This window comes from Salmo salar, chromosome ssa21 (genome assembly GCF_905237065.1).
Source record: "Salmo salar chromosome ssa21, Ssal_v3.1, whole genome shotgun sequence".
Classification (NCBI taxonomy): domain Eukaryota; kingdom Metazoa; phylum Chordata; class Actinopteri; order Salmoniformes; family Salmonidae; genus Salmo; species Salmo salar.
In genome coordinates this window covers 10,772,151-10,795,574 of record NC_059462.1, presented here as the reverse complement: position 1 = coordinate 10,795,574, position 23,424 = coordinate 10,772,151, and the positions used below count along the sequence as shown (strand labels likewise).

Genomic DNA, 23,424 nt, shown 5'->3' with positions numbered 1-23,424 from the left:
ATTTGTGACATTGTGCTTAAAATAAAGAATGTAAACAGGATGAAAACAAGATGCTCTGTTTTTATTTGCAGTAGTGATGGACAGCTGGAGGCATTTTGAAAACAGATTTTCTTTATTTACAGTAGTGATGGAGAGCTGGAGGCATTTTGAAAACAGATTTTCAAACAGTTGTTTTCACAAGTGTACTGTAGTACTGTAGCAGGTGTAGCCCTATCAGCAGGACAATAGACACTTTATAGCCTGGCTACTGTAGGTTTAAACATCCCCCAACTCGCAATCCCCCAACTCGCATCCCCCAACTTGCGACCAAAGAGAACAGACAAAATGGACATTGTTTTCTTCTAAGCCAGCTTCTTTCTCTGGTGCTACCCGTTCCAGGGTTAGGATTTTCAACAGGACTTGAAAATGAGCCGGAGCTGAGAGGATCACCAAAACTAAAGGTATTTTGGTTTCAGTGCATTTTCTTTCAAAAAAATGTATATAGCCTATCAATGTGTAGGCATACTGTGTAATAAAATCGATAGTTAAATACAATTTTAAAAATGATTGTGTACTAAAAACGTGAATGTGTTTTTGCAGAGCATACAACCATTCCAACAACCATCCGTGGAGATCAGTGGACAAAGGGCTGGACAACGAGCCACACTGAGAAAGCGCATGGTTGCCAAGAAAGCGATTAGTTTTGCTAGATTCTTATGTGTACGCAGCATTTTTGTGTTGGAGTCCCTTTTCATTCTTAATTTATCTACCGTTACTATCATAGGCCACTGTAATCGATGGGGGCTCAGGGCGGTACCATTCTGCTCATCTGATGAAGGTGCACATGGTTCAGATTCAAACTTTGAAGACCGAGATCGAGTTATTGAAGGCAGACCAGCAGAAAGAGAAACATTATCTGAGGGCCGAGATACGGGCGACAGCTGATGCATTGGTCCAGAGCCAGGCGGCATTGGCAGAGTGTCACTCGGCATTGGCGGATAGTCAGGCGGCATTGGCGGAGAGTCAGGCGGCATTGGCGGATAGTCAGGCGGCATTGGCGGATAGTCAGGCGGCATTGGCGGATAGTCAGGCGGCATTGGCGGATAGTCAGGCGGCATTGGCGGATAGTCAGGCGGCATTGGCGGATAGTCAGGCGGCATTGGCGGATAGTCAGGCGGCATTGGCGGATAGTCAGGCGGCATTGGCAGAGAGTCAGGCGGCATTGGCGGAGAGTCAGGCGGAGAATGACACGTTGAAGAGGGCGAGGAACGAGATGGAGTCACAATCCATGCCAGGCACACCTGTGAGCTCTGGAACCACCTCCAACAGGCAGAGTCAACATACCTGGTGGGTTTGTCAGGTTGTCGGTTCACCCTGACATTTCCAAACCTCTTCTGACAACAGAACTTGACCAACTGCTCACCAGGCACAGCAAGGGCCGTCCGGAACCATTATGCTGTTCTGCTATTCCAAGGATGTGTGTAACCGAAGAGAGATACCACGAGTGGACACAGAATACCAACTGGGATGGATTCGGAGGCAAATGTGGCTTACCAGTGAGCCTCCGGGTGTTCATCATTAATACTGTGTCTCAAAAGTGTCTGTCCATGACTGATGCAACCCGTAAAAGCATTAAAGACAGAGTTAATAAGTACTTGAGGTCACCGAGAAAGTCTGGACATGGCCTGCTCTCCCTTATGTAAGGAATTAGGCACTTTACCATGTTTACTACAGTATGTACTGTAGGCTATGTTTACTTGTCAGACTGTACAGTAACCTAATAAACAAATCCAGGCGGCTTAATTTTAAAATTCTTTAAATGCTTTATTATCCAAATGTTTAAAGTGCGTGTGGGTGACGTCATGCAACCGCAAAATGCCAAATAAAGCATATACTGTACAGTACTGTATTTCATCAGCATCTTTATGCTTTCATTAATAAAATTATGATAAAAATATTATTTCAAAATTATGAATTACTATGGGAATAAATATTACTGAATGACAGAAATATTGGAACAAAGTATGCTAATGAATGTAAACATTGTTGCTTACTGAAAAATACTCTTTCAAACACACACAGTCACGTTGTACAGCGCCATTATGGCTATTAGCAGGGCTATCAGCAGGACAATAGACTTGCCTAGAAGGAGGATAGGGGGAGAATTCTACCGTCAAATGTATTTCTTAGTTAGGTTGGCTGTTTCAGTTTAATTCACCAGAAAAGACAGAACAAATAATACAACAAAGATTGTGGTAAAACTCAAATATACTAATTGATTAAAAAAAAAATAATAATCAATTGGAACCATTAACATGTGGAAGGGGGAAAAAAAGTATTATTATTGTTACCCCTGTTTTTCACAAGCGTAGCAGGCTGTGAATTCCGCAAACAACGTTTCTAGGATGGGCTATTAGCAGGACAACATATAGGTCATATTGGTCATGGCGCTCGAATGGCGCAGTGGTCTAAGGCACTGCATCTCAGTGCAAGAGGCATCACTACAGTCCCTAGTTCGAACCCAGGCTGTATCACATCCGGACATGATTGGGCGGCGCACAATTGGCCCAGCATCATCCGGGTTAGGGGAGGGGTTTGGCTGGCTGGGATGTCCTTGGTTTCTCTCCCTCCAAAAACACAAATAAATATTTTGGCCTTCATTAATATTATTTTGGCCTTTATTCAGATTACAAATCACTCACTTTAGTTTTTTTGAAAACAAAATAATCTCCAAAATATTGTTATATATAGCCTACCCGCTGTGGTCAACTATTTCAGCTCCGTTTCGGGCTGCTCTGAGACAAGCATGGAGAAACAAAAATGTTCAACTATATTCCATGATATTCTTAAGATATATGTGTTGACTGAATATAAGCAAGTGATGTCTGCTAAATAATCAAGTTCATGGCACAGTCATATAGCCTCGGCACCTACATAAAGCGGAGTGACTCACTCATTCATGGCTTTGGATCAAAATAAATAAGTACCAACATTCTTTCTGATAGTCTTTAATACAGAAATGTTTTGGTTATCCTGACCTGGACACCATGTACAGTATTATAATAGCCCATTATGGGCTATTCACAGGACAATATACCTTTACCAAAACCTCTCTGTATTTTGATACTTTGTGCAAGGCAATTGATCAGCATTGAGAACTTTGTGGATGGGGCCTCCCGAGTGGGTCAGTGGTCTAAGACATTGCATCGCTGTGCAAACTGCGTTGCCACAGATTATGGTTCGATACCCATTCCGGCCGCCACCGGGAGACCCATGAGGCAGCTTTTGGTTTCTCTCCCTCTCCAAACAGAAATAAATCATTCTAAATAACAAACTTTCTTTATTTACAAATTAGTGAGAATGTCTCACCCCATGTTCAAGAATGGCCTTTTTCCTCGCTCACTCTAAGTTAAATGAAAACGAAATAATCTCCAAAATATTGTTAATTTTTAAACAATTAGATTATTTTTTATTCATTTGGAATGATATAAAAGCCCCTTAGATATTCTCACAGATCAGATTTTCACTAACGAAAAATTACCCTTCGATATTAATTTAGAATTCTCCAATCCTCTTATGCTCTAATTACTGTAGCCTACTCCCGACCATCACGTTGTACAGCGCCATATTTTCCGTTCCCTGAGGGTTTCGTTTTTCGTTTTTCTTGGAATAGAAACACCATAATATTAATCAAATTAATAAACCTACATTTCTTAAAATCAATTCCATATACTATGTTCTTACAAAAAAGGTAATGCCAATATTGAAGACTATCAAATAATTCTCAAAGATGCCCTCTGGTGGTCAAAATAGCACTAACCAGCATTAATGGTAAAAATGGCTGACAATTAAATAACGTGCCATAGAAATCTGCAGCAGCCCGCAAGGTGTGCTGCAGTATGACGCAACTTTTAGGCTTCTAACCCATTGCTTTCTACTACATATAATAATACGATTAAATTATATCTTTACATTAAAAAAACGATAGCCTACCACTTCATCTTCAAGAATAGGACTTGGAAATATGGATTTATAGATTAGCCTAATTGTTTTACCTGAGCATAACCCAAAAATGAAGGACTTATTAGCCAGCCCTACTCTGTTGCTTATGATTTTGTTGTCATGGAGGACTGATTGGGCTCATTGATTCAAGTTGAAAAATAAATTCTGCGCTCATGGAATGGTATGCTTTGAGCACTACTGAAAAGAGCTATTTACATGTCAAAATGAATGCCACATGCTGCATTTGCTATAGGCCTATTGTTTACCTTTTTGTTGGTGACACTTTGATATCTTGATAATATGCAGCTGTTTAAAGGGCAAATCCACAGATGAAACAATAACAAAACGGACTCCCCGCCTCTGTTTTGGTAAAAAGCAGAGGAATGGGTCTGGAGAAATGTAACCACTCTCAGATTAATAGACAGAGCTATGGATGCAAGGACTGACCATCCATATTTTTTTAACAATGTTATGAGGCTATACAGTGTTAACATTTATAATGTTTACAAACAGAGAAAAACAAGCTTATATTTTGGGTTCTCATGGAGTGTGACAGTTGAACTAAGCTCATGGGGCATTTCTAAGTTATATTCTTCAAGAATCAATGGATATATATATATATATATATATATATATATATATATATACTGCTCAAAAAAATAAAGGGAACACTTAAACAACACATTCTAGATCTGAATGAAATAAATAATCTTATTAAATACTTTTTTCTTTATATAGTTGAATGTGTTGACAACAAAATCACACAAAAATAATCAATGGAAATCCAATTTATCAACCCATGGAGGTCTGGATTTGGAGTCACACTCAAAATTAAAGTGGAAAACCACACTACAGGCTGATCCAACTTTGATGTAATGTCCTTAAAACAAGTCAAAATGAGGCTCAGTAGTGTGTGTGGCCTCCACGTGCCTGTATGACCTCCCTACAACGCCTGGGCATGCTCCTGATGAGGTGGCGGATGGTCTCCTGAGGGATCTCCTCCCAGACCTGGACTAAAGCATCCGCCAACTCCTGGACAGTCTGTGGTGCAACGTGGCGTTGGGGAACGGGCGAGCCAGTCCATAGCATCAATGCCTTCCTCTTGCAGGAACTGCTGACACACTCCAGCCACATGAGTTCTAGCATTGTCTTGCATTAGGAGGAACCCAGGGCCAACCGCACCAGCATATGGTCTCACAAGGGGTCTGAGGATCTCATCTCGGTACCTAATGGCAGTCAGGCTACCTCTGGCGAGCACATGGAGGGCTGTGCGGCCCCCCAAAGAAATGCCACCCTACACCATGACTGACCCACCGCCAAACCGGTCATGCTGGAGGATGTTGCAGGCAGCAGAACGTTCTCCACGGCATCTCCAGACTCTGTTACGTCTGTCACGTGCTCAGTGTGAACCTGCTTTCATCTGTGAAGAGCACAGGGCACCAGTGGCGAATTTGCCAATCTTGGTGTTCTCTGGCAAATGCCAACCGTCCTGCACGGTGTTGGGCTGTAAGCACAACCCCCACCTGTGGACGTCGGGCCCTCATACCACCCTCATGGAGTCTGTTTCTGACCGTTTGAGCAGACACATGCACATTTGTGGCCTGCTCGAGGTCATTTTGCAGGGCTCTGGCAGTGCTCCTCCTGCTCCTCCTTGCACAAAGGCGGAGGTAGCGGTCCTGCTGCTGGGTTGTTGCCCTCCTACGGCCTCCTCCACGTCTCCTGATGTACTGGCCTGTCTCCTGGTAGCGCCTCCATGCTCTGGACACTACGCTGACAGACACAGCAAACTTTCTTGCCACAGCTCGCATTGATGTGCCATCCTGGATGAGCTGCACTACCTGAGCCACTTGTGTGGGTTGTAGACTCCGTCTCATGCTACTCTAGAGTGAAAGCACCGCCAGCATTCAAAAGTGACCAAAACATCAGCCAGGAAGCATAGGAACTGAGAAGTGGTCTGTGGTTCCCACCTGCAGAACCACTCCTTTATTGGGGGTGTCTTGCTAATTGCCTATAATTTCCACCTGTTGTCTATTCCATTTGCACAACAGCATGTGAAATTTATTGTCAATCAGTGTTGCTTCCTAAGTGGACAGTTTGATTTCACAGAAGTGTGATTGACTTGGAGTTACATTGTGTTGTTTAAGTGTTCCCTTTATTTTTTTAAGCAGTGTATATGTCCAGAAATGGACGTAGCAACTACAGATTTCCCCTTTAAGTCTATCAAAAGTGTGCTAGTTTGAGCATGTGTCCATTAGGCCTATGGATAATTTATTTCATCAGCATGAATTGGATTGAGCAATAAAAGCCCCACTTTTATTCCATAGGCTGGGATCCGCACTATGCAGCTGTTTCAAGAGCGCATATTTCACTGGCTGTCCACTGGTTTCGAAAACAAAGATTGATAGGCAGCTTAAACTTCTTGAATTCAACCATTACTGGGTTCAAATACACATTTGGATTTGTGAACAGCCATCCACAATAACAACAATCCATAAGGCGCAAATACTGTAGCTAAAAATGAGAGAGCAGCAGTGTGATTCACAATCACATCAATGCGCTATGTAAAGATCAATAATAAGTGATATCCGTATCGCCGTAGACTACACCACTGCTGTCATCCTTACCTCCAAGTGTTTATTCAAGTTGGATAATCTTTGGATGCCGACAGCAGTCACACCATTGGAAGACATAGCTTGGACTGTAGCCTACAAAAGCCTATTCCTGCTCTTTTCCCGCAATCCATCAAACACATTTGGTATATTATCATAGTGGTCTCTCGCTCAGGTGGAACAAACTTAAACTTGCACCTTTTTTCAATCCTGCTTTGAATGTCATTGAGAAAAGTGTCAAAGATTTTTTTTCTCGTAAACATCCTTTCCGAATTTCAAAGTAATCCTCAAAGTAATCATCTAGTTTTTCAAAAGTATCTGTAATCTGATTACAATATTTTTGTAATCGGTTACTCCCCAATCCTGCTCGCACATAAGAGGGAGGCTTGTGCTACAGCTGCTGCCACATACACAGATCAAATACACCGCTGGAACGCCGACTAAGCTGTTTACATGTCCTAACAATTCTAAAGATTGCTCAGAAAACCAGGTATTTTAAATTGTATATGCAAACTTCGATTATGAGCTTACGCTCATTAGTAGTCATACTGCCTTCTGCCATAATCAGTTTAATGTTGCATTATTCGTGTGTATGTAAGCATACTCATTGTTTCCCCCATATGCATTTAGCAGCGGCAATATATAATGAAGATGTATGGATGTAGGCCCCAGGAATGTAAGCCCCAGCAATTTTCTTTATGCAAAACCATCTAAGACTCAGATCATACAAAATAATGTTACAATTACATCTGAACTGTTTTAAATCGGAATTTGATCTATGGCCTTAATATTGGGTCAAATGACATTCATTAGGCCCGTGATTCATTATTCATTACAGCTAAATAATTTAATGTATTAAATTAATAGTTTAGTTCTAAAGCGATATAAAAAAAGCACTTTGAAGCTCATTTCTGAAGCTTCTATCTTGCAATAGGTCTACACAACATAGAAATACAATTGCTTTTACACAGTACACTACGATTCCCAGAGTGCATTTCAATTCCCAGGGTGTTAGGGCTGCTCGCTGGCTACTGTTAGCAAGCCCAGACAAACTCTTACCTTGTCGACTGTAGGAATTCATCGTAGGGTACCACTCCTGAGAAGCGAAACTGATGAAGAGGATGAGGACAATGGCCTCAGTACTCCTCTTGGGGGTGTAAGATGAACACCATCCGCTATCCGGCTGGGTGAACACTGCGAGGAAGACTATGATGAAGGGGGGGGGGCGTCTCAAGGGCTCATTCTAGACAACGCAGCTTTCAGGGTATTGCCGTTGGCTTGCTTCTTCACTCCCATGAATTCAACCTGTCAAGGGCACATGAACACACAAGTTGGAGTGAGGTTAGTCATATGTGGACCAAATATGCTGCCGTTAAATAAATACTATATAGGCATATTACTTCACATATAATGCACCTGTACAAGCCTTTGTACAGTGCCTTCGGAAGGTATTCAGACCCCTTGACTTTTTCCGCATTTTGTTACGTTTCAGCCTTATTCTAAAATAGATTAACGTTTAATGAACGTTTAAAGAAACTATGTCAATCATTATTTGAATATGTTGGTAACCCGTTGTATAACAAAGTGATAATGCCCTCGAAGCCGGTGTTTGGAGGATATATTTGCACGGTTTGCCAGCCCTCGACCTCATCTCGGGCCTAACAACACCCATGCCAATATATCCACATTTATAAAAAATAAAAAATACAGTGCATGTCAGAGCAAAAACCAAGCCATGTGGTCAAAATAATTGTACCTAGAGCTCCGAGAAAGGATTATGTCGAGGCAAAGATCTGGGGAAGGGTACCAAAAAATGTCTGCAGCATTGAAGGTCCCCAAGAACACAGTGGCCTCCATCATTCTTAAATGGAAGAATTTTGGAACCACCAAGACTCTTCCTAGAGCTGGCCACCTGGCCAAACTGAGTAATCGGGGGAGAAGGGCCTTGGTCAAGGAGGTGACCAAGAACCCGATGGTCACTCTGACAGAGCTCCAGAGTTCCTCTGTGGAGATGGGAGAACCTTCCAAAAGGACAACCATCTCTGCAGCACTCCACCAAATCGGGCCTTCGGGAAAGATGAACAGAGCAAAGTACAGAGAGATCTTGATGAAAACCTGCTCCAGAGCGCTCAGGACCTCAGATTGGGGTAAAGGTTCACCTTCCAACAAGACAACAACCCTAAGCACACAGCCAAAACAACGCAGGAGTTGCTTCAGGACAAGTCTCTGAATGTTCTTGAGTGGCCCAGCCAGAGCCCGGACTTGAACCTGATCGAACATCTCTGGAGAGACCTGAAAATAGCTGTGCAGCAACGATCTGCAGAAAAGAATGTGAGAAACTCCTCAAATACAGGTGTGCCAAGCTTGTAGCGTCATACCCAAGAAGACTCAAGGCTGTAATCGCCACCAAAGGTGCTTCAACAAAGTACTGAGTAAAGGGTCTGAATACTTATGTAAATGTGATATCTGTTTTTTATGTTTCATAAATTAGCAGAAATGGTTTTTTTTTAAACTGTTTTTGTTTTGTCATTATGGGGCATTGTGTGTAGATTGATGAGGGGAAAAAACTATTTGATCAATTTTAGAATAAGGCTGTGATGTAACAAAATGAGGAAAAAGTCAATGCACTGTATATGTGCAGACTGTCTCTCTTTCAGTCCTGTAGAATATTAGATATCATCCTGTACAAAAATAGTCGGTCTCAATTCTAACAGAGTCTTCACTACAAGGGCAGTTTGGGTTACACGTGCTAATAATGAGATCGCCTCCAGTCCTTCCCAGTACACACGGTGCCTAAAAAGGTGCCAATGCTGTCCACAGGCTAGGGCAAACAATGAGACAGTGACAGACTCACATACAGGCAGTTACACCCACACGCGCCACACACACACACTGCCCTCTCAGTAGAGAGAGAAGTACTTAACAATGAAAAGGTCATGCCTGTATTTAACCACAGAAATAATAACAGCCAAATATGGCCTTCATTGGAGTAGGTTAATAACTTATTCAGAAGACTGGGCCTGGGCAAAACCCTAGGCCTCGGCTGCAAAAGCAGCATCAAAGCCGGTCTTACTGCTATTACGCACAATATTAACATCACCTCCGACATTCTAAACAACAGTGTTTACTTTCCGGTGTCAACGATGCACATTAGTTCCATTGCTTTGGTGAGGCTACACGACACATTGTCTCAATATATCCCCTCTGCTCCAATATAATAGTCCAACCTGTCAAACAAGACAGCATTTAGTTGTCTTCACTCGCTATTTGACACACAATACATCATTTCCAGTCTTTCCGGCATGGCACACATCCCTAAAAACAAAACACTCTCAGGCTGCCCTCCGATTCGCCCTACTTCCCCCCCCCCGAAGTGTACACGTTCATGGATTTACAAGGAATGGACAGGTGTGAGCAATATGGTTAAACACATGCTTATACCAATCCAATGGTTTGATATCAATGAGGGAGCGTGAACAAGTGGACACTTGGCTAAGTAGGGTTGAGATTTGGACTGCAGCCCTTGAACATCTGCCCTTCTGTTTCCTCAATGCAAAAGGGTTCCAAGGTCAAGCAATTATTTGACACCAAATGAAAATCAGATTCGTGTTCAGGAGGGAGAAAACGTTTAGAAACGAGGAGGTAACAACTGAACTTGTGCAATAGGAACACAGATGTTAATTTACAAAAGGCTCTGCTACGGTATGTGCCCTACTTAGTTTAATACCACTCAGGAGGAACGGGTCAAAAAGACTTACCAATACTACAGTCTGTGCTGATGAGATCTCCTCAGTGTACGTGTGCATGCGTGCGCGTGTAATAACATATGGCCTGGAGGGATCCAGTGACATAATACTCAAAGTGACAATCTGGTAAGGGGGAGTGTTGGCTTGTCGTCTGATCTGCCGCGCCATGAGAGATTTCCCAGCGCACGTTTGCGCTGCTATAGTCAACCCAGCCATATTTTTTTAAAATCAGGGGAAGTTGGGGTCTGTCGCATATAAATGTCGTAACACATAAATGTCAAACCAAAGCCATATCATGTTGAGCATTTGTGAATAGACTAAGGTTCTTGACAAACAAGGTCATTATTTTACTGTAAAAGGCTAATTTGTTCTTAATGACTAACCTGGCTAAATGAAGGTTAAATAAAATTGTCAACACTCCATTGATGGCTCATATCAATATACATGAATGATTGAGTGAACTAATAATTATCTTGCAAATCTGTCTTAACATCTCCATCTTAAAGGCCCAGTGCAGTCAAAAACATGATTTACCTGTGTTTTAGATATTTCCACACTATGAGGTTGGAATAATACTGTGAAATTGTGAAAATTATGATAATGCCCCTTTTAGCGTAAGAGATATTTAAAAAGACCGCCTGAAATTTCAGCCCAATTTGGTGAGATGGAGTTTATCACCAGGCGGTAAATTAGTTAATAGACCAACAAGAAAGAGTTCCAAACCTCTCTGCCAATAACTGCTAGTTTTCAGCTTGCCCTCCCACTGAGACCACTCCCAGACAGTCCTAGCAAAAGTCTTGCTTTAGAAATTGCTCTTTTCTAAGAAGCTATGTTTTGTTTATTTTTGAGCAGTTTAATTTAAAACAATCACAGTAAGGTATTTAATTGTTACCCAGAAATGATTTGATATTAAGAGCAAAACGGCTGCATTGGACCTTAATGTTTCCAGTTGTAGGCCCTTTTGACCGACCAATTGGATAAGAAGTGCACATCAACAATATACAGGTCTGAAAATGTCTCCTCACTTGACAGAAATGTGTCTCTTGCAGCCAATAAAATAATTCATTTCCCCAGTGCTCCGAACTGTACCGAAGGTAATCATGTCTGCATAAAAATAACATGGGGTCGAGATTGCCAGTGGTAAACAACAATTAGGGCCGTGCGGCGCGCAAAATTAATCACTGAAATGTACTTCTGGTGTTCCACAGTTACTGCCTGCCTCTCGGGCCTAATTGAGTATGAATAATTCACTCAGGGACCACAATTAACGGTAGTGTATGTACATGCCTGCGCGTATGTATCGGGAAAATGACGCGATGGCGGCTTGACACGTTATTGTGTTTTTGTTGTGGTTGGAGTTTTTCTTCTATTTATTGACAGAGGCTGCTCCTGAAAGTTTTTGTTAAGGCAGGTGATGGCTGGGGTGGAGTGGAATGGGGGGATGGAGGCTTGGATAGGAACAGGTGAGCATTTAGGGTGCAAAGCCCCTCCCCAAAAATATTGTCTGGTGTGAGGATTATGGTTGTCTGAACTCATTGGTGCTGATGGCAGGGCACTTGGGAGACAACAGGGGAGAGGAAAGGGAGAGAAGGGAAGGCGGGAGAGAGTGGAGCCTGGCTGTGCTGAGAGGAAAATGACACCTTATCTGACATGACAGAACCCTCCCCATGTTGACACAATACTCGCTGCTGCATGCTCATGTTCTCAGAGAAAAGAGAGACGAGCTGTAGCCCGCAGGTTTCACATCAATCAGCAGTTTAAAAAAAGAAGACAGGCACAAGCACATACAATCGCTGGGATATTGCTCAGTGTGATGTTGGAGTTCTCGTAGGGGCAGGGAGTGTGGTATGTGTTGGCTAGGAGAGCGTGGGGGCTGGGGAGGCTCGTATCTCAAAACTGAATAGGTACAAGTCTTGACCCTTTCAATGTGTAATAGACAGCAATGCCTCCAAAACTGACAGTTCTGTCGAAAAGTAAAACATTCTCAACAGTTGACAAGAACAAAACAGCCCTTGGAAATCCAACTGACTTCCCAGTTAAGGATTTAGTCCGACGTTAGGCAGTAAAAAACGCTTCTGACTCTACATGCACTTATTTCAAGTTATTATACTAAATATCTGCGAAATATTTTATGGTGGAATGCAAACAGAGGTAACAAATATTATTCCATGTTCTCGACAAAGCTTCCTGTAATCCACAAGTCTGAGATGAGACAATTAAAACTACATTAACATTCAACTCTGGCACTGTACTATAATTGGTGCTGTTCACAGACTAAACTACTCTTCACATTAGGCTTTCTGCCATTTTGTTAGCTACAAGTACCTTGACACCGATGTCTGTCAGCTTTAAAGCTTAGAACTGTCAAACTTTGTGAACACTAGACCCTTCTACACAAGAGCTATCATTTAGATTTCTTATCGAGGCGTTGTATAGAAGTCTAAAGTGGTGAAGACACTGTAATTTATACAATGGGCGGGTCTAATCCTGAATGCTGATTGGTTAAAACCACATTCCAGCCGGTGTCTTTACAAAAGTTGCCACCGGCTAAATCTATGATGTTAAAATGCCTATTTAATATGTTCCATCTGACTGCGCAATCCACTGTCTCATCAGCCCATCCAGGCAACTAATAAACTTGATCTCCACTATAAAAAGCAGCCAGTATGGCAATGGAACATTTAGAACGTACGACTGGGTCGCGTCCATAGATACAGAACAAAAAGACTGAACGACTGGGTCGCGTCTCTAGCAACCCTTGATTTGTGTCAGGACTATATCTTGTGGAAGGATGAAATAGTATGAATAAATGTATCAAATTAACATTTAATGAAACTATGTCAATCATTATTTGAATATGTTGGTAACCCGTTGTATAAAAGTGATAATGGTTATTCTGTTGTTGAACTTTAACATTCGCTGTATCCATTATGTTATGGACTGGCTGCATATACAGAGCATTCGGAAAGTATTCAGACCCTTTGACTTTTTCCACATTTTGTTACGTTACAACCTTATTCTACAATTGATTCAATCATTTTTTTCTCTCATCAATCAACACACAATATACCCCATAATGACAAAGTGAAAACAGGTTTTTTGTAATGTTGGCAAATTTATTACATGTAACTAAATGAAATACCGTAATTTCCGGACTATTGAGCGCACCTGAATATAAGCCGCACCCACTGAATTTAAAAAAAAATATTATTTTGAACATAAATAAGCCGCACATGTCTATAAGCCGCAGGTGCCTACCGGTACATTGAAACAAATTTACTTTGCACAGGCTTTAACGAAACACGGCTTGTAACAAAAATAAATAGGCTTTAAAGAAACACGGCTTGTAACAAAAATAAATAGGCTTTAACGAAACACGGCTTGTAACAAAAAATTCAAAATTAGCAGTAAGCTTTAGTTGTCTTTTTGCACTGAGTCAATTCCTCACGCTGCTGTTTCCAACGTCTTATCATCGACTCATTAAGACCAAGCTCCCGTGCAGCAGCTCTATTTCCTTTTCCAACAGCCAGATCAATCGCCTTCAACTTGAAAGCTGCATCATATGCATTTCTCCGTGTCTTTGCCATGATGAGGGTGACAAAATGACTACCGTAATCAGAATGATGGGAAGTTTGAGAGTGCTCGATTTAATCTAAACAGTAAACAAAAAAGTTGTTTGACCTTAACCCGTTCGGCAATTTCATTGGTCTAATGATAGCTTCATGCCGCCAAAAAACTGAGCACGTCACAGAATGTGTTTTTTTTTTTGGTTTTTTTTTGAAAGCGGGAAACATCCATATATTAGCCGCGTCATTGTTTAAGCCGCGAGGTTCAAAGCCTGGGAAAAAAGTTGCAGCTTATAGTCTGGAAATTACGGTACCTTATTTACATAAGTACTCAGACGCTTTGCTATTAGACTTGTAATTGAGCTCCGGTACATCCTGTTTCCATTGGTCATCCTTGAGATGTTTCTACAACTGTCTATATAAAGGTCCCACAGTTGACAGGGCATGTCAGAGCAAAAACCAAGCCATGAGGTCGAAGGAATTGTCTGTAGAGCTCTGGGACTGGATTGTGTCGAGGCACAAATCTGGGGAAGGGTACCAAAAAAATTCTGCAGCATTGAAGGTCCCCAAGAGCACAGTGGCTTACATCATTCTTAAAAGGAAGAAGTTTGGAACCACCAACACTCTTCCTAGAGCTGGCCACCCGGCCAAACTGAGCAATCGGGGGAGAAGGGCCTTGGTTACCCAATGGTCACTTTTTCAGAGCTCTAGAGTTCCTCTGTGGAGATGGGAGAAACTTCCAGAAGGACAACCATCTCTGCAGCACTCTACCAATCAGGCCTTTATGGTAGAGTGGCCAGCCGGAAGCCACTCCTCAGTAAAAGCACATGACAGCCCACATGGAGTTTGCCAAAAGGCACCTAAAGGACTCTCAGACCATGAGAAACAAGATTCTCTGGTCTGATGAAACCAAGATTGAACTGAATGCCAAGCATGAATGCCAAGTCACGTCTGGAGGAAACCCGAAAGCATCCCTACGGTGAAGCATGGTGGTGGCAGCATCATGCTGTGAGGATGTTTTTCAGCGGCAGGGACTGGGAGACTAGTCAGGATCGAGGTAAAGATGAACGGCGAAAAGTACAGAGAGATCCTTGATGAAAACCTGCTCCAGAGCACTCCGGACCTCAGACTGGGGTGAAGGTTCACCTTCCAACAGGACATCAACCCTAAGTACACAGCCAAAACAACGCAGGAGTGGCTTTGGGACAAGTCTCTGAATGTCCTTCCGTGACCCAGCCAGAGCCCGGACTTGAACCCGATCGAACATCTCTGGAGAGACCTGAAAATAGCTGTGCAACGACGCTCCCCATCCAACCTCACAGAACTTAAGAGGATCTGCAAAGAAGAAAGGGAGAAACTCCCCAAATACAGGTGTGCCAAGCTTGTAGAATCATACATAAGAAGACTCAAGGCTGTAATCGCTGCCAAAGGTTCTTCAACAAAGTACTGAGTAAAGGGTCTGAATAATTATGTAAATGTGGTATTTCTGTTCCTATTATTTTATAAAATGAACTGTTTTTGCTTTGTTATTATGGGGTATTGTGTGTAGATTGATGAGGGGGAAAAATATATTTCATCAATTTTAGAATAAGACTGTAACATAACAAAATGTGGAAAAAGTCAAAGCGTCTGAATACTTTCCGAATGCAATGTATGCAGTCATTTCTCTCAAACGTTGCCTTGTAATCTTATAGTGCAGAGTTTACTTCCTGATTTTCTAGATGCTGATCAACCATGTGGTAAAACAAACATTATTACAGCATAAAATAATGAATCCCCAAAATAATATAGGCACATAACAGGTAGTGATGGGGAGGGGGATTTGATACAGTTGCATATATGATATATCGTATTGTATTAGGGAATATCGCAATATTATTTTTGTGCTGGTTGGCTTAGGGAATTTTCCTTCATAGCTTATTCTCCGTCTTCTTTTTAAATAGGGAGCCAATTTATTTTCAGCACTTTTATTTCTAGGACTGAACAAAACCTGTCTTCTCATGGCTGTTTTCTCATGGCTCTCTCTTGTCCCTCTGCAGCAGTTAAATGGTGAGCAATATGTTTGGAATCGCAATAAAATCACAGTATCAAATCGCAATACATATAAAATCGTGATGATTGCAATACATATCGTATTGGCACCTAAGTATTGTGATCGTATCGTGAGGTCCCTGGCAATTCCCAGCACTAATAATAGGCCTACTCATTAGTCCCTGTCTAGTTTAGGCGGAATCAGCTTTTTCAGTACAGTGAAGGACTAACTTTCAAAGTTTGCACTCAATCCTATTTTACTTTTAGGTGGCAGCAACACTGATAGACATCTGGTTAATAAAATAACATCTTATCCAGTTCTATAAATGTTAGCAGCAGAGTTAAACATCTCTTCAACAGTGCAATACTATGTCAGAAATGTGCTATTTTAGTTTACAAGTTCAGCTCACTGGAGAAGAAAAGACATGGGAAATGTAAATTCTGTCATGTGTAGGCTAAGTTCTCGTCCAAGCCTCAGCATTGAGTGGTTACTTACTCAACATTGACTATAAACTCTGCTCGGCGTGTCTCTATAGTGGGAACCCTGACACCCCGCCTTGTGCCGCGGCCACAAAAGCCAGTCAATTTTCAGCCAAACAAAAAGCAGGAAGTGAACACTTTCCCTGCCATCTACCGAGCCTTCTAAACGACATCCGTGTCAACTTGCCCTCTCTACCACCATTTTACCATCGCTGTCTCTCCTTTTATTTTCTCCTACCTTCCCTCCGCAATGTCATTAACCTGTTCTCTGCCATTCTCAAACTCACGTTACCACACTCACTCCACCATTCTTCCTCCATTTCTTCACATCTCCATAGTCACCGCAGCACTTTAACAAGCAGTAGAATGAGGGAGAACGAGGCAAACTCTGTTTACTGTGCCCCGCTGGTGAGGCGTAGGCGTCATGTCACCTTGTCTCCCTGACATTAATGGACCATTAGCATTCATTAGAGCGACAACGGCAACAAACAAGACCGTTCTAATTGACAACTCTGCATAAATGCCAATTCTTGGGGACTTTTTTAAATCGTCTGGAACAGGCCAAATAAACAACGGCCGGGTCTGAGTTCCGCTCAACGGGATGCTAAACTGTTTGTTAATAGGGCTGAGGGGGCAATGGGTACAGGAGGGTGAAGCCAGGGCTATTCTCAGAGCCCCCGGCACAACGGTCTGAGAATTTGTCTATTGGCTGAGTCATGTTCAGTGGGGAGAAAACGTTTTGAAATAGAGTGAAACAGGGAGTTACGTTCAGTTAGTATCTAATAGGTTCATTTTTGTTTTCTGTTGCAAATCATTTGAAAAGTTTGCTATGATGTGCACTACTGAACACGACCCTGGCATCAAAGCATGTCCTGTGAAATCTGATGAATCTGGCCAGGTGTTGTTACGGAAAATACACATAAGATTTAAAAAAATATTGCACCACCTCTCTTAAAACGTACCATACAATATAGCACACACGTTGACTATTTGACTAAGCTTATGAGGCATTTATGTGTTTTATTCTTCAAGAATTAATGGGTAAATATCATTGATTTATACAGTAAGTCGAAAAATGAATGTAGCAATTACGGATTCTGGCTTTAAACAGATTTTTATTCTCAGCAGTAGAAAACTTGGGTTGTTACACCATTCAGTCCCATTCCCTGAGATCGAGTTGTCATTAAGGAGCGGTCCTCTGTCAGTGCCAAGTTCTTGAAAGGCTGCTATGACCTTCTTCCTGTGAGGATTGGAATTTACGAGTCAGGAACGCCAGTCCTTGAGAACTGGAATGTGGAAAAAATTGCTTCAGCTAGACGCTAGGCGCAAGAGCACAGATTAGAGCTTGTATGTTTACTACTTAACTTGAGGCCTCTGGGAGAATCTCAATTGCATTTCCTTGATTCCTCATGTCCTCTCTCCTTCTCAAAACCCATTTGATGAGAAGGTCAGAGGGCCTTCCCCTTTGACCTTCTCATCCAATGGATTTTGGGAAGGAGGCGAGGAAAGAGAATGCAATGAATAAAGGCAATGCAATTGAGACTCTCCCTCTGACTCCAGTTTAGCTAACCCTGATTCACTGATGTCACCTCCTCACCTCATATACGAACTCAAACACACACATAGGCCTACAAATACCATACCAACACATAACCCCAATAAGTCAAGTTCAACACATGCAAAAACCAACAAACTCTGACATGCACATATGAACAATCACTAACAACATCATAACATGATTAATAAGGAACAGTGCATATTCTACTAATTACACAAACTACCTCAATTCCATGTATATGCAACAGCAATGCATATAGCCTGCAAAACAAGTATTGAAATGCTGTAAAGTTAAAGCTGCAATATGAAACTTTTTGGGAGAACAGACCAAATTCAAATAGAAATGTGAGTTATAGATCTGTCAGTCTCATTGAAAGCAAGCCTAAGAAGCAGTAGATATGTTCTATGAGCGGCATTTCTATGCTTCCCATTTTTAAGTTTAGTTTTTGCGTCTTTTACACCAGCATGAAACAGCTGAAAATACAATCTTTTTGGTTATTGAAAAGAAATTCCACAGCTGTTTAGATGGTACAATGATTCTCTACACTTTACATTGCTTGTTTATTCACAAACTGAAATTAGGCGAACTATTCGAATTTTATGGTGGAGCGATTTCTGCATATTGCGCCTTTAATACAATGTTACAGGTTTAAGACAAACTTAAAGGGGCAATTTGCAGTTCAAACACCAACAAACACCAACATATAACATTTTGGAGTAGCCTTCCACAAAGCACAAGCCAATTTTTAAGCAAATATGACATCCATGCCATAGAACATTCTGGCAATTACTAGTCTACTAATTGAAGTAAACAAGATGTCACTGAGTAGCGTAAATCGATGTGAACAGCAGGATTTGTTAAATGTCACCTGAAAACATTGTGGGGAATCCGATATGGTAAATAGGGTCCACCCTCTCTGCCCAGAGTGGGTGAAAACACACTTTGGTGATGAAATTTCACTTCCTTATGTTATAAACTACATTTCACCAAGACATATGATTATTCGTTCTGAATTGTTCAGTGAGGTCTTTCTCTTACATACGATTAAGAAAATATCCCAAAGTCGGATTTCATAACCTTATTCATCCGGTAATAAGCACCGAGCTCTGCTGACAGAGTGGTGCCGCTTTCTCACAGCAACTTTTGAGGATTTTACATGTTGTGGTGGTCGTAAAAAATTAAATTAACATGACAGGAGCGGAGCGGAATTAAATGTAAAAGGCTTTGAAAATAAAAGGTGCTTTGTTGACATTTCACAAAGATATGCTTGTTTTTGTGAGAAATATTCTAAAAAAAATAACAGGAATTTCGCATTAATATAAAAAGCATATATTAAAATACTACATGTCACGTCTCAAAATCGATATCTATCTTACCAGTATTGGTTTGGGTGTAGTGGACTACATATCATTCAACTAGCAATTTAACTACATTTTGCAGTAGCTTGGTGGGAATTAAACTAAATTAAAATCTTTGTAGTGTTTTCAGTTGTTAATTACTTTTTTTGCCATGTAGAAGCGTAGCTAACTACTGGAAGTACACACTACTTTTTTGCTCTAATAAAATAGGCAAGAAGTAATAGGCAAGAATTTCCTTTCTTTTTCAGGATCAGACCTGCCTAATTCTTTCATAAAACATAGTTTTTTTGTTTTATAGGCTAAATTACACATTCTGCTAACATCTGACTCCAGAGTGATCTGTTCTTTTAATTTGTAGTCTATGACATTTCACATTTAGATACGATAATTTGGTAACACTTTACATGATACCCAGCGCTATAACACGTTACGACACGGTCATAACCAGGTCATAACACTATCCTGACCCATATATTTACACCTGCAGTGACATATATTGCGTTATTTTAGGACACCTACATAAGTCTCAAAACCCACATTTATTCAAATGTGTTTTTTCCCTGCCAAGAAGTTTCCTTTCGTTTGAAAGTTTGTTTCTTAAGTCCTTTGTTGTTGTTGTAATGAATTCTGTTAACAGTCATGTTTTTTTCCATCATCTTTTTAAAACTTTCAGAAAATACACTTTATGACACTGTCATGAAGCATTATGGCCATCCGGTGTAACTTTACTTGGACTAAGACAATACACTTCATGACACTGTCGAGAAGCATTATGACCATCATAATCATATAAGCCAGATAGGCATATCATGTACATGCCCCCTTATGTCAGTAGTCATCAGTCGAAAAGAGGGTGTCCAGCTCCAGAAATCGGCTCATCCCAGTCATCAGCAACAGAGTATTGGGGTAGGTGCATGTCTGACATCAATTTGTGGGCAATGATCATTTAATATGGTCAGTTTCAGAAAATGTTGTATAACATAAACAAGTAACCATAAAATAACTATTGTGGTAGGTTTTGACTCTCTTATGTAGGTGTCATAACCATCCATGAAATGATGCAATATACTGTATGTCATAACAGGTCTAAATACAGTGCACTTGGAAAGTATTCAGACCCCTTGACTTTTTATGTTACAGCCTTATTCTAAAATGCATTATAGTTTTTTCCCCTCATCAATCTACGCACAATACACCATAATGACAAAGCAAAAACAGGTTAACAGAAATGTTTGCAAAAAACCCCTGAAATATCAAATTTACATAAGTATTCAGACCCTTTACTCAATAATTTGTTGAAGCACCTTTGGCAGCGATTACAGCCTCAAGTCCTCGACACACCTGTATTTGGGGAGTTTCTCCCATGCTTCTCTGCAGATCCTCTCAAGCTCTGTCAAGGTTGGATGGGGAGCGTCGCTGCACAGCTATTTTCAGGTCTCTCCAGAGATGTTCAATCAAGTCCGGGCTCTGGCTGGGCCACTCATGGACATTCAGAGACATGTCCCAAAGCCACTCCTGCGTTGTCTTGGCTGTGTGCTTAGGGACGTTATCCTGTTGGAAGGTGAACCTTCGCCCCAGTCTGAGGTCCTGACCTCTCTGCAGCAGGTTTTCATCAAGGATCTCTCTGTACTTTGCGCCATTCATCTTTCCCCTCAATCCTGACTAGTCTCCCAGTCCCTGCCGCTGAAAAACATACCCACAGCATGATGCTGCCACCACCATGCTTCACCATAGGGATGGTGCCAGGTTCCCTCTAGACGTGAGGCTTGGCATTCAGGCCTGAGAGTCCTTTATGTGCCTTTTGGCAAACTCCATTCGGGCTGTCATGTGCCTTTTACTGAGGAGTGGCTTCCGTCTTTCCATTCTACCATAAAGGCCTGATTGGCGGAGTGCTGCAGAGATGATTGTCCTTCTGGAAGGTTCTCCCATCTCCATAGAGGAACTGGAGCTCTGCCAGAGTGACCATTGGGTTCTTGGTCACCTCCCTGACCAAGGCCCTTCTCCCCCGATTGTTCAGTTTGGCTGGGGCAGCCAGCTCTAGGAAGAGTCTTGGTGGTTCCAAACTTCTTCCATTTAAGAATGATGGAGGCCATTGCTTTCTTGGGGTCATTTTTTGTTACCCTTCTCCAGATCTGTGCCTCGACACAATCCGTCTCTGAGCTCTACGGACCATTCCTTCGACCTCCTGGCTTGGTTTTTGCTCTGACATGCACGGTCAACTGCGGGACCTTATATAGACAGGTGTGTGCCTTTCCAAATCATGTCCAGTCAATTGAATTTACCACAGGTGGACTCCAATCCAGTTGTAGAAACATCTCAAGGATGATCAACAGAAACAGAATGCACCTGAGCTCAATTTCGAGTCTCATAGTAAAGAGTCAAAATACTTATCTTAATAAGGTGTTTCTGTTTTTTATACGTTTGCAAAAAAAATATATACAAACCTTTTTTTGCTTTGTCATTATGGGGTATTGTGTGTAGATTGATGAGACATTTTAGTTTCATCCATTTTAGAATAAGGCTGTAACGTAACAAAATGTGGAAAAAGTCAACGGGTCTGAATACTTTCTCGAATGCACTTTATATGTGTCATGACAGTGTTATGACACTCCGGATTAGAGAAGAAAGAGTTCAACAGCTAGCCTTTCAGCATCCAGCCTAGCTGACGCAATGCTATTTTCCATATTTTTTACCACTTTTTTTTCTCTGTGGCCTTATTTTACTCATTGGTCAAAAAATGCGTTTATGATTGGACACCCTCTAATTAGCAACCAATACCAACTCTGCTTTGAAAAATGGTGACTTGCGAATTAACTCCATTAACTACACGAAATGACATACAGGGTTTCACGAGCTACAGATTTTTAAAAACGAATTCACACAAAAGTATAAAGTGCAATAGTGTCAATTTGTAACATGCATAATCAGCGATAACCCAATTATCTTATTTCAACTAGTTCCACATTGGGGAGCTCAAGTGATAATGTAACAGTTGTGTTGGTGGAATCTTACAGGACTAACGTTACATGTTTATCCGATTTGAGTATTGGACCATGGAGATCACCGTATTGCTTCAAAATATCGCCGGTCTAAGTAATGTAGCTACTCATAAAATACATTATGACATTAAGAAGTTATCTGACATTAAGATGCTACACACCCACCACTTTCCAAAGATATATGCAACTAGGCGATACTTGAATTGAAAAAGAAAGTCAAAACCATAGCTACCAAGAAATAGACCGCGATAACAACTTCACCTCGGTCTGAATAGAGTTGCAAATAATATCAAATCAAGCCAACATAGTTTAAATTGTCCAATCTCACAACTGCTGTATCGGATTGTCGTATTTGTGTAAAAGAAAGCTACCTGAACAAACGCCCTCCTGAATGTTGTGATTTCTATCCAGGCTCCGTATGCAGCAGCCCCACTCTATCGAACATGTAGAATTTAGGACCCGTTGGAGAAAACGCCAGTGAGAGAGTCATTCACAGATTCCGCCATACTGGATTTTGGCAAACCAATAAATCACGTGTCGTGCGCTATACCTCAGTGGTCGCGCTCTCCTGCATTTCCTTAGGAGGCGGGTTCACCGAATGATGTCGGTCGGCTTGTTTGACACTGGAGTAACTTCATGTTGCCACAGAATGCTGTTCAGGGTTGAGTAGGTTACTTTCTAAATCTGTAACAGTTACTAGTTACCTGTCCAACATTGTAATTAGTAACGTAATTTTTGGATTACTTACAATTACTATCCCCTTAAAAAGCATGGATACGCTACACGACAAAAATCTTAATTTCGTTGCCTTCTCGGGACGCGGGGCCGTGACCGAAGCTAGTTTAATGTGAGCGGTTCGGGAGACGCAATATGAGGGTGATCAGCAATAGCCAATGAGAGCTCGCAAGAGAAGCCAGTGAGATGAAGAAGTTGTTTCGCATCACCCAGAATGTGTAGACTCTCGAGCAGGAGCGATGACTAGGACAACTACTAGTATGCACTACTAGTATGCGTTTGTGCTTGCCAAAGTGTCAAGTTGTTACAGCTCTGACGTTCACAAACAAGCAATGTTATTCAATTCAAAATGTTGGCTAGA

The 23,424-nt window shown here is 41.5% G+C and overlaps 1 protein-coding gene across 2 annotated transcripts in view; it reads right to left on the bottom strand.

Annotated features, from left to right (window-relative positions):
- The window catches only part of hdac4 (histone deacetylase 4), a 245,849-nt gene extending 222,638 nt beyond the window's left edge, over window positions 1-23,211 (bottom strand). Inside the window, exons 1-2 of one of the 2 annotated variants that reach the window (XM_014164296.2) lie at window positions 22,700-23,211; window positions 7,650-7,895 (exon numbers count right to left, since the gene is read on the bottom strand). In XM_014164296.2, coding sequence (XP_014019771.1) covers window positions 7,650-7,671 — 22 coding nt within the window. In that variant the 5' untranslated portion in view covers window positions 7,672-7,895; window positions 22,700-23,211. The remainder of the gene's footprint in view (window positions 1-7,649; window positions 7,896-22,699) is intronic. The other variant, XM_014164298.2, reaches the window with a different exon arrangement.
- Between the last annotated feature and the right edge of the window lie 213 nt (window positions 23,212-23,424).